Source organism: Synchytrium microbalum (genome assembly GCF_006535985.1).
Source record: "Synchytrium microbalum strain JEL517 chromosome Unknown SmJEL517_scf0005, whole genome shotgun sequence".
NCBI classification, from domain to species: domain Eukaryota; kingdom Fungi; phylum Chytridiomycota; class Chytridiomycetes; order Synchytriales; family Synchytriaceae; genus Synchytrium; species Synchytrium microbalum.
In genome coordinates this window covers 163,858-178,252 of record NW_022158354.1, presented here as the reverse complement: position 1 = coordinate 178,252, position 14,395 = coordinate 163,858, and the positions used below count along the sequence as shown (strand labels likewise).

The following is a 14,395-nucleotide window of genomic DNA, read 5'->3' as shown; positions in this document are numbered from 1 at the left end:
GGTAGTTTTGTTCATATACTTAAAGTTGTTTTTGACGCCATCGGGAACATAAAGTGATTTATAAGAAACCATTTCGTGAACAATTTGTATGCGCGGAGTCTAGACAGTAGTATTTGCACGAATCTAGAATATTGCAGCGTGAAGGGAGGCTTATAGCTTCAAGTTCTTGCTAGCCAAAGAGTGACCACCGTCATAAGGAATGACGGTCCCATTCAAATACGCACCACCACGTGAGGTCATGAATAGAATGAGCTAGAGAGTAAGAAAACGGGTCAGGTGCGAGGTCAACCATGCTGAAAACAAGGCATGTTAAAATGACAAAATGGACGTACGCCGGCTATGTCAGCGGGTGTACCAAGTCTTCCGAGAGGGATTTGAGATACAGTTGCATCTCGCATCTATTTGATAAACAGACAGGTTATTACGGCCTTCGAGGAGTGCAACATGATGTCCTCGCTCGATTGAAGGAACTTATAAATTTCTTACCTCAGAATTGTCAGTGTAGAATCGAGCCATTCGGGAAGGGAAGACTCCAGGAGCAATGCAATTGACAGTTATTCCCTTTGGACCCAACATGGCTGCCATAACTTTGGTCAGGTGGTGAATAGCTGCCTAAAAAATAAAGTTTTTTGAGCGAACAAATCAAGCTCATTTTCCGGGGCAGCGTACCTTGGAAGCTGCATAAGAGGGATTGTTCATGTTTTCATCTGCAGAAGGATAAAAAGTCAATAGGCTTGGAAGAAATAAACTTTCGATGATAGATTCGTACTTTGAGTGATTCCAGCAACAGATCCAATCATGACAACTCTTGGTGGATCGTATGGGCCTCGGTTTGCAGCCTTCAACATATCCAAACAGGCAACGGTCAAGTAGTATGGAGTGTACACGTTCAGAGAGAAGACATCGTGCCAGCGATTCTCAGGGAATGATTCCATTGGTGCACCCCAGGTCATACCTTTTTTTGGACAGCGTGTAAATCAACATGTTCATGACGTTGTAAGCGATGCAAGATACCGACCAGCATTGTTTACGAGAATATCGAGTTTCTTGGTGTGCTTCCTCAGTTCAGCAGCGAGATCATCACAGGCCTTTTTGCTGGTCAAATCTCCAGCGATAGCAATACATTTTCCTGGTCCCATTTTGGTGAGTTCGTCCGCGACTTTGCCTAGGACGTCACCCTTCCTGGAACTGGTGTACACGATTGCACCATTTGCGACTAGGGCTCTGCAGATGTAGAAGCCAATGCCAGATCCACCTTCAACGGGATCCCATCCACGAACAGTAGGTTAGAAAGAGGGATTTGCAATTGGATGTTGTAGAGCAAGCAATGATGATGTCATGGAGTTGATATAGGAGGAAAGAGGGACGGTTACGGTGAATTCTCCACGATTTGGTACTCTGGAAGAATGAATAGGATGCACTTGAGCTTACCTCCAGTAACTGGAAGGTGTTCAAAGTGTTAGTTCAGGCAGTGAGGTTTTAACGACCACAGAAAACCAAGCAACAAACCCATACCGAGTGCGATTCTTCCCGTCAGATCGAAAAGGCTGGATGCGTTAACTGGTGGGTCTTCAGCCATGATAGTTTTCTAGTGGTTTTCGTTGTAAATGTGAGGTGCGTCCAAAGAAATGTTGCAGAGTGACACCAACGATTGGCAAACGAGACCCAACAGTTTGATGTAGCTAGTCTTTATGAGAGTCTGAAATAGCAAAAAAATACATTCGCGCGACCGTCAGCATGTGAGCATATCAACACTCGCGTCGCTTTGGGTTATATTCGGAAATAAACTGATACAATACTCTTAACTCGTATCTAAAGATTATTCGCACCAGACTGGCGTCGTGATGACGCTGATGCAAAGCTTGGTCTCTTTTTGAGCGGTGGTGGCCGTGATGCTGCGATACGAAGCTGATTGATTCCAGCCTGGCTCAAATACACCCTTCCATCATGTTTGACTGCAGGAGCAAGAGCAATGGTAACACGTTGTTTCAATTCACGTAGTTGGTTGGATGGTTTGCAAAGATGGAGATTGTGGATGATTTCACCAGAGAATTCTAAATTGGCGTTGAATTCGAGTTTCTTGGCGTTGAGTACGTCTCGTCTGGCTTCAGCTGCTACGAGTACAATGTTGCCGTTTAGTGGTATGGGTGTATGGCATGAGAAGGATTCGAGTGTTGGCAATGTGACGATTTCGAAAATGTTGAGAGTCAATCGGTTGATTGTGAGATGGGTCAGATAGCCACAGTGTACGAATATTGGAGACAAGTCCACGAATGGCGGTATTTTTCCTTTTTCAGACGGCTTGCTGGAGACTGTGAGAGATTGCAAGTGTTGGCCGTTCCTAAAGATAAAGTCCTTGAGTCCGTTTTGTTTAACGCTATTGACAATGTTTGTGAGTATTCTGTATTGAAACCACGGCAAGTCACTGCGTACTAGAATGGTTTCAATTCGGTTCCTTTCTTGTCAGTTAACGCTGCCATGGACAGTATTCCTTGCCACGGAAGCGTGTTCAAATCCACTTGTTCAATATTATCCATTGTAATGTTAAAAGTCTATAAGGGAAGCTGCCAGGTTAGAGTGCATCCATATACACCCTGTTATGATGAAATCTGAGACATCCAAAGTGTTTGTTTCGGCTACAGAGTAGTTTTGCGTACCTGCAAAGTTTGCGCAATGAAGGTCTATCTGTTGGTCAAATCTAGTTCAGAAAGCCTTTTCGATGTAAATATTGCAATTAATCAGTCTTGTAATGATCGAACTTTGCAAGAATTGAGCTGTATTGTTCGTGAGTCGCTCTGACGCAACTCTAAATCGTGGGTCTCGAAACACAAATTTAAATTCTTTAGTAATAGAAAATACCAGAACATGTTGCGACGAATCTAGCAGAGTGAACACGCCCACATTCTTCATAAATTATATGTATATTGCTTGTTAAGTTCTCTACGTGACTTTTGCTTACATTTCTACCCATTTGAGTGCTCCCATGATTATGTACTTTCTGGGAAGACGCCCGGGATTTGGAGCGAGAATGGTGATTTTCTTTTTGAGATCATCCACATCTGACCTAAAATGAGAAGTCCAAAGACGTTAGAACATTATAAACATCGCCGCGCAAAAAAAAGTGTTTAAATAGCTTCATGGTGGAGAACTCACACATGCAGAAACCCAGCAACGTTAGATCCCAAAACCGAGTCCTCCTCTTCCTTGGAGCTCTGGACTCGAGATCCTAATTCAGGGAGTGAGGCATTCGACACTGCTAGAATAGATTGCAGCAGAATTGAACTAGGTTCAACTCTTGATAGCCGTGTTTCGTTGAGAGTCCGTTCCATGCCAATAGGCAGAGCAGAAGAAGGGGCAAGAGCACCTTCAAATCCAACTCTACGAATCACCAACTCGGAAAAGGGGAGTGTTGAACTATGTGGAGATAATTCTGATTTCGGAGTACCGTAAAAGTATTCTCGGATGCGGCGAGATGTGAGACTTCTTCGATATACTTGGTTGCGATCTACCACCTAGGTTGATTGACGTATCTGTCAGAGTGCGACAACAATAATAACGATTGCACAAATACATACTCCGCCAGACTTTGCAAGTTTCACTACTGATATATTAGGTTGCCTTCCGTACTGTTGTGATAGTTTCGCATAAAGCCTTTCATTTGCTACCACCAAAATGGCATTCACTATTGGACGACACAACGGTTATTCTCGTTTGAAAAAGTGGGAAAGAATCACTGAAACGTACCACCAAATGCTTCAATGGCATGGACGAGTAGCGATTCAGATTGTGGATCGACAAATTGACTTGGAGTATCGATAATTAGGCCAGACAATCTCACTAGGGAGAGGAATAATCTGGTAAGGCGAAAAAACGACATATAAAGAACTCCAAATCAGCTCTCACCTAATGGATCTTCTTGCATCTTGGTCTTCACAGACTCGGCAATTCTAGTGGTCAGCAACTTGTACATGTCCTTTTTCTCTAGCGGAGTTGGATATCCATAATACCAAACTGCTGGCGTTGCGCCTGTGACTATAGCCGATGCACCTAGACCGTCTTCTATGTCGATAGGACGTGATATGGGTGCAGCAGCAAGACAACCTGGTAGTGTTAATGAACCACCTTCATTGGTGTCTATATCAATCAAGAGTGGTCGTGATCCCTGTTTTACAGCATAGTTGACTAGAATATGAGAAAGAGCCGTCTTTCCCACATCTGGTGGTCCAAGTATCATGACCTGAGGAAAGGAGCGTTTGAGCTTCTTCGCAGGGACTGTGAACATGGACACAAAAAAAAACATTTCTGACACGGAATATGTATATATATGCAACCATCACTGCCTGCCATGATCACAAGAACACTGACCTTTGGACCTTCTCCAAGCCCTCCATAAGCATCTTTAGCAGCATCGCGTAGTTGTTGTAGAGCCAGATGAAGATTCAAGTAGGATCTCATAGGAGTTTCTTCGGCAGTGTAAGCTACGGTTGGTTTTCCTGTGACTGATAGAGTGCATCCGTGCCATGAGAATATAGCTAGCTTGCGTCCAGGCTCGAATGTATATGGATAGCCCTCAGCTAATTCAGTTCCAAATAGCTCTGCAGTTCCGCGTTTGAGCTATCAAGAGCAAAACAAATGAATATGTAGATCATTTTATGAAAGACATACGTGTAAAGCTAGCACTTGCCTCGACCTTAACTTGAGTGTCCAGTTCCAATCGAAATTCACCTTCAGGGGGCAAGATCCATTCCCTTGCCTAGTTAATAACAGCGAAGTGAGTAAAAGAAAACGGTCAAAAGATCTAATTTGTGTATTCATGCCTGCCCCGTCGACGACGCTGAAGGCGCTGTGCCTTCTTGTTCTGCCATCTGTGAAAATGGGTGTTTGGATTGCAAGAATGGATATCTGAAGAATACGAGACGAGAAACATGTCAAAAGACGTAAATCAACGTTTGGTTTGGCCAAAATGAAGTAGCCATCACGTAGATCTGGGCTTTATAACGCGACTCTTAAACCGACACACTTTCGCAAACAAGGTTTTTCGCGTTCAAATATAATTGTCTTGTTTTACACGTCAACGCGTCAGGGCACTCGATACTATCAATTCCACTACGTTCCGCTATCGTCTCGTCTGTATATTTACATTCCAATTGGACCAGCACAACTCTTTAAAACGGCAACTCGTCGGATTCAAATAAGACTTTGATACCATAGGAGATTCGTTGACGGTTATCACAATTGCCAACAGTAAGGCTGTCCTGATATACATACATATGCTCATTTCCTAACATTGCAACACCATTAGATCATGAAATTCCCTGGTGTCGGACGTCGACGTTCAACTGATACGGATACCAATCAAGGTCAACGCCAACGTAGAGGTCTAAACAATGATCCATCAAATCATGTAGAACTGCATTCTGAGCAAGCTCAATCTGCCTGGGCTGAAGGGCACAACAACAACAATAACAATCAGGATGTCGAAAATGATGACGAGGAATCAAATGCTAACTTGGCTCAGGCATATGCTTTTGATGAAGAAGAAGCCAATCATAATCAAGATCCTGATGAAGAATTCACCGTCAAAGACGTACAAGAGGCAATCAATATACAACACCCCTTTGGTTTGAGATTATGGAAACCTGCCCTCTACAAGAAACAACGATCTATTGCTGCGGCCACCTACCAAGCATTGCATGCTGATCCGAATGCTTTGCCTGGTACTGAACTATACTTGTCGCCTGGAAATATAGCGTGGCTCTTGTTTTGTGGCTGGTGGATGGCACTCATATATCTAGCTGTCGCAATCATTGGGCTGGGTCCTCTAGTATTATTAGGGCAGTTCGGAAAGACCGCTTTATGTTGCTGTGGACCTAGAAGATCGAACTCGGGTGTAGCTCGTGGTCAGGGATGGTTGCCGTACGAAGTGTGTGTCGAGTTGGAGGCTCTATGGGATTATGCTAGAGTCTTAATCAACCTGTCAACATATGTATTGTGGCCATTCGGAAAGTACATAGCTAAATCTAGAATCGAATCCGGCGCTAGCTACTTTGCTAACGACGATGACGGTGGTGAACGATCTGGATTGCTAGCATATGATTCTTATGCCGACTCGGAAATCCCTACTCGTATAAGCACTGCTAGTCACCATCGTCGCCCACGTAGATCATCCACTTCCCAGCACCCAAATTCTATTGGACGCAAAAGTCGTAGTCGCACTACTATATCCGATGACGCTGATGACTTTTTAGAAGACGAATACGAATCTGAACCATCTCTAGGCCGTCCTCTTCATAGCGGCTCATTGCTTCGTAACGTATGGAATACCTCAGTATCAGACTGGGTGCTTCCTCGTGCCTTCAAAAGAGCTTGGTCGTCGGGAACACGTGGCATGATCTACTTTGCCTTCATGGTCTTGATTATAGCGCCAATGCATCTGCTTGTATCTGCACTATGTTGGTTTTGTGTAGTATCTATACCCATGGCTAAACTCAACTGGGTCCTTATAAAGCACTTGCTGCGACATCCGCTCAAGTTGTCGGCACATCCAGTATCACACTTTAGACGTCCGCCATCTACTGTATCTAGAGCTTCGCATGTCGATGGCGGTCCATCATTTGCTAGACCTCCGCCCCGAGGAGGTGCACGTCCCAACTCTATACTATTCTTCAACAGAGTGTCAGAGGCCTTCATACACGAAGCCAATGAAGCTGGAGAAGATTATGATCGAGGCTATGATGTGGTACTGTGTACCTATCATGCTATAGGTCTGCAATACTACAAGTATACTTTTGATGGTATTAATATCATCCTCATCAATTTGTTGGGTGTGGTGAGTGATTGATAACCAGGGTTTGTTCTTTTTTTCTCGTTCTTAACAAAGAAAATGCCTCTCGCTCAACCTTCAAAACAAAAAGGTCGGATTCACGCTGGTGACCTTCTACTTGATTGCTCCGATAACATTTCCACCATATTCTGGAATGGCGTCTCGTAGTGTACTCTTCTTCTCAGCACTTGTATCTGTCATACCATTGGCATATCTCATTGGAATGGCTGTGTCATCTATTACTGCTCACTCAGGTTCTTTGGCTCTGGGTGCTGTAGTCAATGCTACATTTGGATCTATCGTCGAAGTCGTCTTGTATTCTCTAGCTCTAGTCAAGGGTAAAACTGCCATGGTGGAAGGTAGTATTATAGGTTCGCTCTTATGCGGTGTCTTGCTTCTACCAGCTGTCTCTATGGTATCAGGTGGTTTAAAACGTAAAGAACATCGATTCAATGCAAAGGCTGCTGGAGTAACGTCAGCCATGTTGATTGTGTCTCTCATTGGAGCCTTTGCCCCAACAATCTTCCAAGAGATCTATGGTACTTTTGAACTTCGATGTCAGAACTGTCCCACGTCGACGACCAGTGTAGTCGCCCAGGAAGTTGGAGGCCTGACGTGTCATCAATGTACTTATGCACAACCTCATCCAACCTTGGACCCTATATATAAAACCCGTACTAGGCCACTCATGTTTGCCTGTGCCATGGCTTTAGTATTGACATACCTAGTAGGATTATGGTTTACTCTACGAACGCATTCGGATAATATCTATCCAACAAAGAAGAAACGTCATCAACGTAGTAAATGGGGTCAACGACCACAGTCTGCTAATCATGCTAATCAACACTTGTCCGTCTCTATTCCGGCCACTGGCGCCGTACCTCAACAAAGTAGCCCAGCTCCCGCCACACCAACACCAACAAACACATCTATTCCAGCAACGCCAACAGAGACTCTGCTTTCTAACAGCGATAAGAAGAAAGTATGGAAGGGTGGAGTTATATCTCGTGGACGTAAGCTGCCTCCTCAATCGCCTCCCGTTCTAGCAGCTCAAATGCCACCACCAGCGTCAGATATCGTCGGAAGCGCTGGCACTGCTTCTCAACGTCCACCGACATTCCCAATCCCTATTACACCGCCTAGTACAGCTTCGCCACCGATAAACGTAAGGCCCGATCCACCCATAGCTCTGGATGAAATGTCTTCTGCGTATGATAGTGATGATTCTGAAGAAGATCAAGCTGGAGGTCATGATGCTCCTAACTGGAGTCAGTTAAAGAGCAGTGCTGTCTTGTTGAGTGCTACTATTGCATTCTCCCTCATCGCTGATGTCTTGATTGATTCTGTGGATGTGGTCTTGAAGGTATGTAACATGATTCTTGTTGTTCGTTCGGAGTTTTTGGCGAATGAAAATGTTGTTGAACAGCTAATTTCTGTTTTGTACAGGACTTTAGAATGGATGAAAAGTTCTTGGGCTTGACCTTGTTTGCTCTTGTTCCAAGTGTTACAGAGTTCTGTAAGTCAAGTGAAATTCCATAGGATTGCATATTCGTGTTTTTCTTGTTAACCTGTTTGTGAAACAATAGATAATGCTATTGCATTTGCCATCCAAGGAAACATTGCTCTGTCTCTAGAAATCGGCTCAGCATATGCAGCACAAGTAGCTCTGTTGCAGATTCCAGCTCTAGTCTTATTCTCATACTTGTATCCGACTCTTGTTGGACCCTTCCCAAGTGCTCCTTCTGGTCCATCAGGTCCAGACGGTGACGGCGAAGGTGGATTTACACTCATCTTCCCACGATGGGATTTTTATGGAGTCTTGTTTGGTGTCTTTATACTCTCATACATTTATATTGAAGGAAAGAGTAACTACTTTAAAGGTGCTATGCTTGGGGTAGCTTACTTTATCATCATGGTTGCATTCTATTACGTACGTTCACGGGGTTTTAAAAGTTTGAACTAGTTACAACAGTGTTCTACTTGCATTTATTGTACATTTTTGGTTTTTTAACATTGCATCGTCACTAGGTCCCTTCAAATGCTGGTGAATACGACATGAAATACTATCTTTAGAAATACCCAAGAAAAGTCTGTAAACCGCTGATGCCAACTTGTATATAATTATTATAAACAGACGGGGTGATATATTAGATTACGATTATGTTTCTTTACAGTTTGAACTAGTTACAACAGTGTACTACTTGCATTTTGTGTATAGGTTTCTTTACATTAAATCGTCACTAGGTCCGGTTTCAGTTATATAAGATTCTTGAAGAAGTGTCTTGACTGGCCCGGATCCTGGCGATGTAGAGGGTATCGCCGTTGCGGGAGCATGCATAGTCCCCAGAGAACCAGACCTATTAGCTGCAAATGGCCTCATATCCAGCTTTGTCGACGACGGCTTGTTTGCTAACGACAGTAAACTCTTCATTTCACCACCTTGTGCACCTTGCCCCTGTTGCTGCGGTTGTTTGGCTTGTGGTGGAGTCTCAGCCGACACAGCAGTCGAAAGCGCATGCTGTGAACCCCGTGGCAAATTCGGCATATTACCAATTGAATTCACCTTGATGAATTTAAACTGGTTTACGAATTTATTTGTGCTTAAAATCCTTTCTCCGTTTTGTTGCGGTGAGTTGGGCAGTGTCAGCATTGCTGGTGATGCAGCGAGGATGGGGAATGCGGGGGCGGGGAGGGAAGAAGTGTTGCCGTTTTGGGTTGTTTGGGATGTGCGCGCCATCGTGGGGAGTTGGATGTGAACTGGCAGTGGGGAGCTGGAGGTTGATGGGTCAGTGGATTCCTCGAGGGCGTGTCGTGAGGCGCTCTTGTTGATGAGACGGTTCGGCTGGGTTGGGGGGATGGCTGGTGGTGGGGGTTGAGCTGTCGAGTAGGCCGGCGGAGTCACGTCTTTGATTTGTAGAACTCCTTGGTTTTTCAGTAGTTGCCTAAGTTTGTTTCAGATTTGGTTAGTATTTATAGCAAAAACCCATTTACATCGGAAAGCCAATATCAGCATCAGATCATACCAGTGCTCTCGATTCCTCTGCAGAGTCCCTATCAACATTGGCACAGACGCAAACTTGTCATAAGCATCAAACAACGGATTGACCACAAAGTCAATAAATCCAGTTTGACTTGACGGCACATTGACACTCTCACGATCCATGAACGGACTGACATTAAGTCCCAGTTTCTTCTCAGAGTCTCCTTGTATAAACCACTCGTCTAATATCAAGTAGCACCATTTCTCGTAAAGTGGCCAATCCTTGGTTGGATTACATACATCTGAACACTTCATCAGGATTTTCCAAAGGAGGGTGCGATCTTCTTTTACTTCGGAGGGTTTGAAACCGTTTGGTGTTGTTAGTTTGCCCTTGAACATTGATACGAGTGTCAAGTGTTGTGACAAATCTGTTTTAAACAAAATTGAACCTATTTTAGCTTCCATGTTTTCTTCTAAATACCCCAAAATCACTGATTAAAGAAATCCTTACCAGTAGCCAACACCATGTCAATGACGATTTCACGGAAGAGTTTGAAGTCGGTTTTAGATAAGCCTTCAACGAAATTACATTCTGGTCGACTCAGAATGTTGAATGATGCTGCAGCGTGGTGGTTTTCAAGTACAGAACGATCATTGTACAAGATAGCTCGAGAGTCAGCTATTCAGAAATTCGATTTGAGTAAAGAATAATGGTAGCATTCACAAATGCAGCTAAGGACTCACCAGTATTGATTAAGAAATTATTGTTAAATCCAGGATGTTCGAAATCATGAACCATGGCAGCTACCAACATGGCCATCAAATCAATCTCAGAAGCGTAGTGTGATATCGACTCTTGCGACGAGAGCCAGTACATGCAGTGAAGGACATCGGTTGCGTGTGTCGAGTTATGATATGGCAATTCTGAGCGATATCCATTCTCAATTGCAATGGAAAAGTTCTTGAACTTGTCTTTGGGCAAAGCGAAATGCTCCAGGAGACCCAGATCATCAAACAAGAAATTGGCCATTGCTTGTAGAGGTTTACCACCAGTAGCACGATGGAAGTCAAAGAGAGGAAAGTTGAAATCACCAGCCTTGTGTAAGAGTAGAGTCACTTCGTCATTCCAGGTAGAGAGGCGTAAGGAGTCGTGAACATGCAGAGACGGTGCAGTTTGAATAGACGAGTGGCTACCAGGACTCCCGTTTAATTTTGTAAACGATTTTTCACTTTTGACGGTAGCAAACGTTACTGATGGTCCTCGAGCAATGACAGATTGACTCATGTTGAGTCGCACTTCAGACACAGCTATTGGTGGAATGCTGTTGCTAGATCGTGGGGCATCGACTCCGTCACCATTAGTTTCTTCTCTAGCGGCAGTTTCTTGTATAGCTTCTCCAATTTTGCGTTTTACTTCATCGGTGATGGTAATAGTTCCACGACGGCCTCGTGATGATGGTGGTGGTCCATTGCGACTTGGTCGTGCATCTTTCTTTCGTTGTGCAATTTCAGAGAAGAGCCATGCTTCTTGTTCATTGTCTGCGAAATCGTTGACTTGACCTTCAAGGTCTGGAGTTAATAGATTGCTGGAGCCAAGTAACTGGAGGACCTGACTGAGGGTTGCTATCTGTGTGGGTTGCAGTGTAGCATCTGCACTCAAGCTTCGTAGCAACATTATAGACTTTTCCAATGGTGAATCGAAATCAGCAGCCTTCTTGCCCAAATCAGTCTGCAGCACTTTGAGTTGGTTTATAAGTTTGACATTACGAGTCCGTAGTTGATGAGCAGCCAAGAATTGGGTTCGATAAAACACCTCATTCTCCCAGCAAGAAAACCAGGCAGTAAACATGGTGACGAGCATAGCAACACTGACATACCAAAAGTTTTGGAGTCCTGCTGCTGAACCATCTGAATCACCATCATCGGCTGTGTAAAGGTGGACGGCGTAGACAATAAAGTGGATTACTTCAAGTATGGCGGCAGATAATAGAGCATGTGCGTGACGTGCACGCAAGAATACATAGACAGCGTTGACGAACACCATCAGTAATAGTCCAGATTCGTAAATGTTTTCACTAGGTTGTACGACGGCATATCTGGTAATGATGGCGACGATACCCATTGAGACAGTAAGCCACGTTGAAAGATGGTGTAGGCATTTGGCCATGCTGCGTCTGGAAAAGTACACTGTTGCAGCAAAGCAACTCAATATGGGTATTACAACTCCAAATACGTAGAAAAGAGCATCACTAGTGATTTCATAGATACCGCATAGTTTCATTGGATTGCACATTGCACTATTGTTGAAATTCAAATTGGATTGGATCTTGTATCTCTGGTCACAGATTTCAAACTCGTCATTTGAGACTCACCAATAGAGACCGACAGGACAACTGTTTTGAGCTGTAACTCCAACCGGTCGTAGTAAGCTCAGCATCTGAAACTCTGCCGATTCAAGCCGGTTTTCATAAGCATGATACCCAAACCAGGCAGTAAATAAGATAAAGATGCAAACAAGAGCAGTCTTCCAAGTTGAGAAATGCTTGTCGAGGAAGGAATCTTCGTATTCAGCTTCCAGCTGTGGATCCACAAAAGTCAAGGTAAACCATCTCATGACTCGTGTCCCGTCTGCTTCCTTCAGATTGACTCGTCCAGCTTTGTCAGTATGCAATGTTGCTATTGATAGCAGTAATGACTGGTCCACATTTAATCCATGTGTGAGATCTCCTAAATCACGACCGGATTTGTTGCGACGTGTAGGCATGCTTATATGTGATCCTACCAAGACAATATTAATAACGTCTTCACATCAAGACATCACCATTCCTTTCAACAATGAAATCTTTGGACAAACGTACTTTCATTATCATCTTCTGATTGTGATTGTCCTCGTTCTATCATAGAAACGGGCCTTGACGTCGACAAGAAATAAGAGCCTCGTCTAGAAGTAGTCCTTCGTGTGTTTGTAGCATGTTGTGAATCCATTGACGTATTCGAAGGCATGACATTCAAGCTAGCAGGTGAATTCGGCCTATCCATCGACGGAACGTGGCCAAGTTGTATCGATTGTGGTATTGTCTGATGTTGCCTCTGAGGAGCTATAGACGGTTCACTAATTATTTGCTGCCTTTCCGCCTCGGAAGGCAGACCTCGTATGCTAACATTCATCCTTCCGTAGTGTAAATCCACCCCAAAAAGAATTGGTGGTGTGATGAATGTATGAAAATCAGCGAGTCACTCCTTCACCCAGCTAATCACCGGAGCTCCTAGATGCGATGGTCCTGAATGATGGAGGTAAATGTATATCCAGAATAATTATTCAAAAACGTGAAGAGGGTGCAGCGATGCGATCACGCAGAATAAGAGTTTTACCACCTTCCTTTGGTCGGTCTGAATCACAAAAAACATGGACGCTCTTCGGAGATTAATTGCGTTTTTTCATCAGTTCAATTGGGAATATATTTGCTGACTATACGTCCTCGGTGAAGCTCTGTTATACCTTGTATTCACGTTTGCGTCCGTCAACGTTTCTTCATCAACACGAACAACCTCCCATAGAGTCCTAGTCATCTCCCTGAATTTTCCGCGTTGGTGACTTCCCGGTCTCGAGACTTGGAGAGCCGCACCCTCTGTCTTATAAATACATGTGAGCTGTCGGACTAATAGGCCGAGTGTCAAAAGACTACGAACAACAACGCAGAGCGTCTGCCAACCCTTCTAAAGAGACAGGTTTTAATTCTGCAACATTTATGTAATCTTTATTTGATTTTTTTGAGACATATATAATCTACCCTAGACTTCTTGTCGTTGCTACACCCCCCCCCCCCCCCCCCCTCCAACACACACGCACACGCTCTTTGCTGCTATACAACCCAACACCCCCACGTATATACAAAATATCACCTAACCTCTTGAAGCATAAACCTGAGCCATTGAGTCAAATGCAAAGTTATAAACCGTCGGGTAGTTATCGGGGAATCGCACTACATCACTCCGAGCAGGGCGATGCAGCAGTCGTTGAATAAAGTCTGTAACATGCTGCGGTATAAAGACACCTGGAGCCCCAATCAATCTGACTTGGTCTCCAATAAGTTCGACCCCAACACCACCATATAGATTTTGTCCATCACCTTGAAAGTACAGAGACATTTTTCCTGGTGACATGACACGCTCTTCAAGCAAATCATATGTCAGAGCCACTTTATCGGTACCATTAGGGCTATCATTTTTATAATGGAAGAGACCTTTGATGACACCATCTCTCAACTGCTTGACGGTGCACTTCTTTTCCATAGCTCGCGCAGCTGCCAATATAGCTCCAGACATGATTACCATAAATTGATCGATTGCTGGTAGTTTCGAGTAGGATTCCAGGGCATCGTTTTCTTTCCGTTCTAGTTCCTGTTTCGTCAAGGCAGTGGGTCTGGCGGACCTTCCAATATTGGTTTGTTGCGGCTGTTGCTGTTGTTGAGGCAGTTGCTGGTGTTGAGGATGCTGTAGTTGTCGTTGTGTTTGTAGCTGTTCTATCTGCTGTTGTTGTCGTAGAATCTGCTGCTGTTGTTGGTCGATTACATCTCGAAGTTCTAGGATGT

The 14,395-nt window shown here is 44.1% G+C and overlaps 4 protein-coding genes across 4 annotated transcripts; 1 reads left to right on the top strand and 3 right to left on the bottom strand.

The window, feature by feature from the left end:
- Positions 1–150: 150 nt before the first annotated feature.
- Positions 151–1,579, bottom strand: SmJEL517_g01447 (uncharacterized protein; the record flags this gene model as incomplete). Its single annotated transcript, XM_031167375.1, has 8 exons — positions 151–252; positions 333–398; positions 487–612; positions 670–707; positions 770–955; positions 1,019–1,255; positions 1,432–1,440; positions 1,516–1,579. The coding sequence occupies 8 exons, from the start codon at positions 1,577–1,579 to the stop codon at positions 151–153; spliced, it is 828 nt and encodes a 275-aa protein (XP_031026480.1).
- Positions 1,580–2,955: 1,376 nt separating this feature from the next.
- Positions 2,956–4,865, bottom strand: SmJEL517_g01446 (uncharacterized protein; the record flags this gene model as incomplete). The annotated part of the gene is made up of 8 exons (XM_031167374.1): positions 2,956–3,064; positions 3,154–3,512; positions 3,576–3,682; positions 3,745–3,837; positions 3,904–4,237; positions 4,366–4,614; positions 4,666–4,753; positions 4,834–4,865. The coding sequence occupies 8 exons, from the start codon at positions 4,863–4,865 to the stop codon at positions 2,956–2,958; spliced, it is 1,371 nt and encodes a 456-aa protein (XP_031026573.1).
- A 440-nt stretch (positions 4,866–5,305) lies between these two features.
- SmJEL517_g01445 (uncharacterized protein) lies at positions 5,306–8,896 on the top strand (the record flags this gene model as incomplete). The annotated part of the gene is made up of 5 exons (XM_031167373.1): positions 5,306–6,829; positions 6,915–8,186; positions 8,270–8,339; positions 8,410–8,753; positions 8,852–8,896. The coding sequence occupies 5 exons, from the start codon at positions 5,306–5,308 to the stop codon at positions 8,894–8,896; spliced, it is 3,255 nt and encodes a 1,084-aa protein (XP_031026562.1).
- A 151-nt stretch (positions 8,897–9,047) lies between these two features.
- On the bottom strand, positions 9,048–12,971 carry SmJEL517_g01444 (uncharacterized protein; the record flags this gene model as incomplete). The annotated part of the gene is made up of 6 exons (XM_031167372.1): positions 9,048–9,765; positions 9,847–10,231; positions 10,315–10,482; positions 10,548–12,100; positions 12,176–12,581; positions 12,662–12,971. The coding sequence occupies 6 exons, from the start codon at positions 12,969–12,971 to the stop codon at positions 9,048–9,050; spliced, it is 3,540 nt and encodes a 1,179-aa protein (XP_031026561.1).
- Between the last annotated feature and the right edge of the window lie 1,424 nt (positions 12,972–14,395).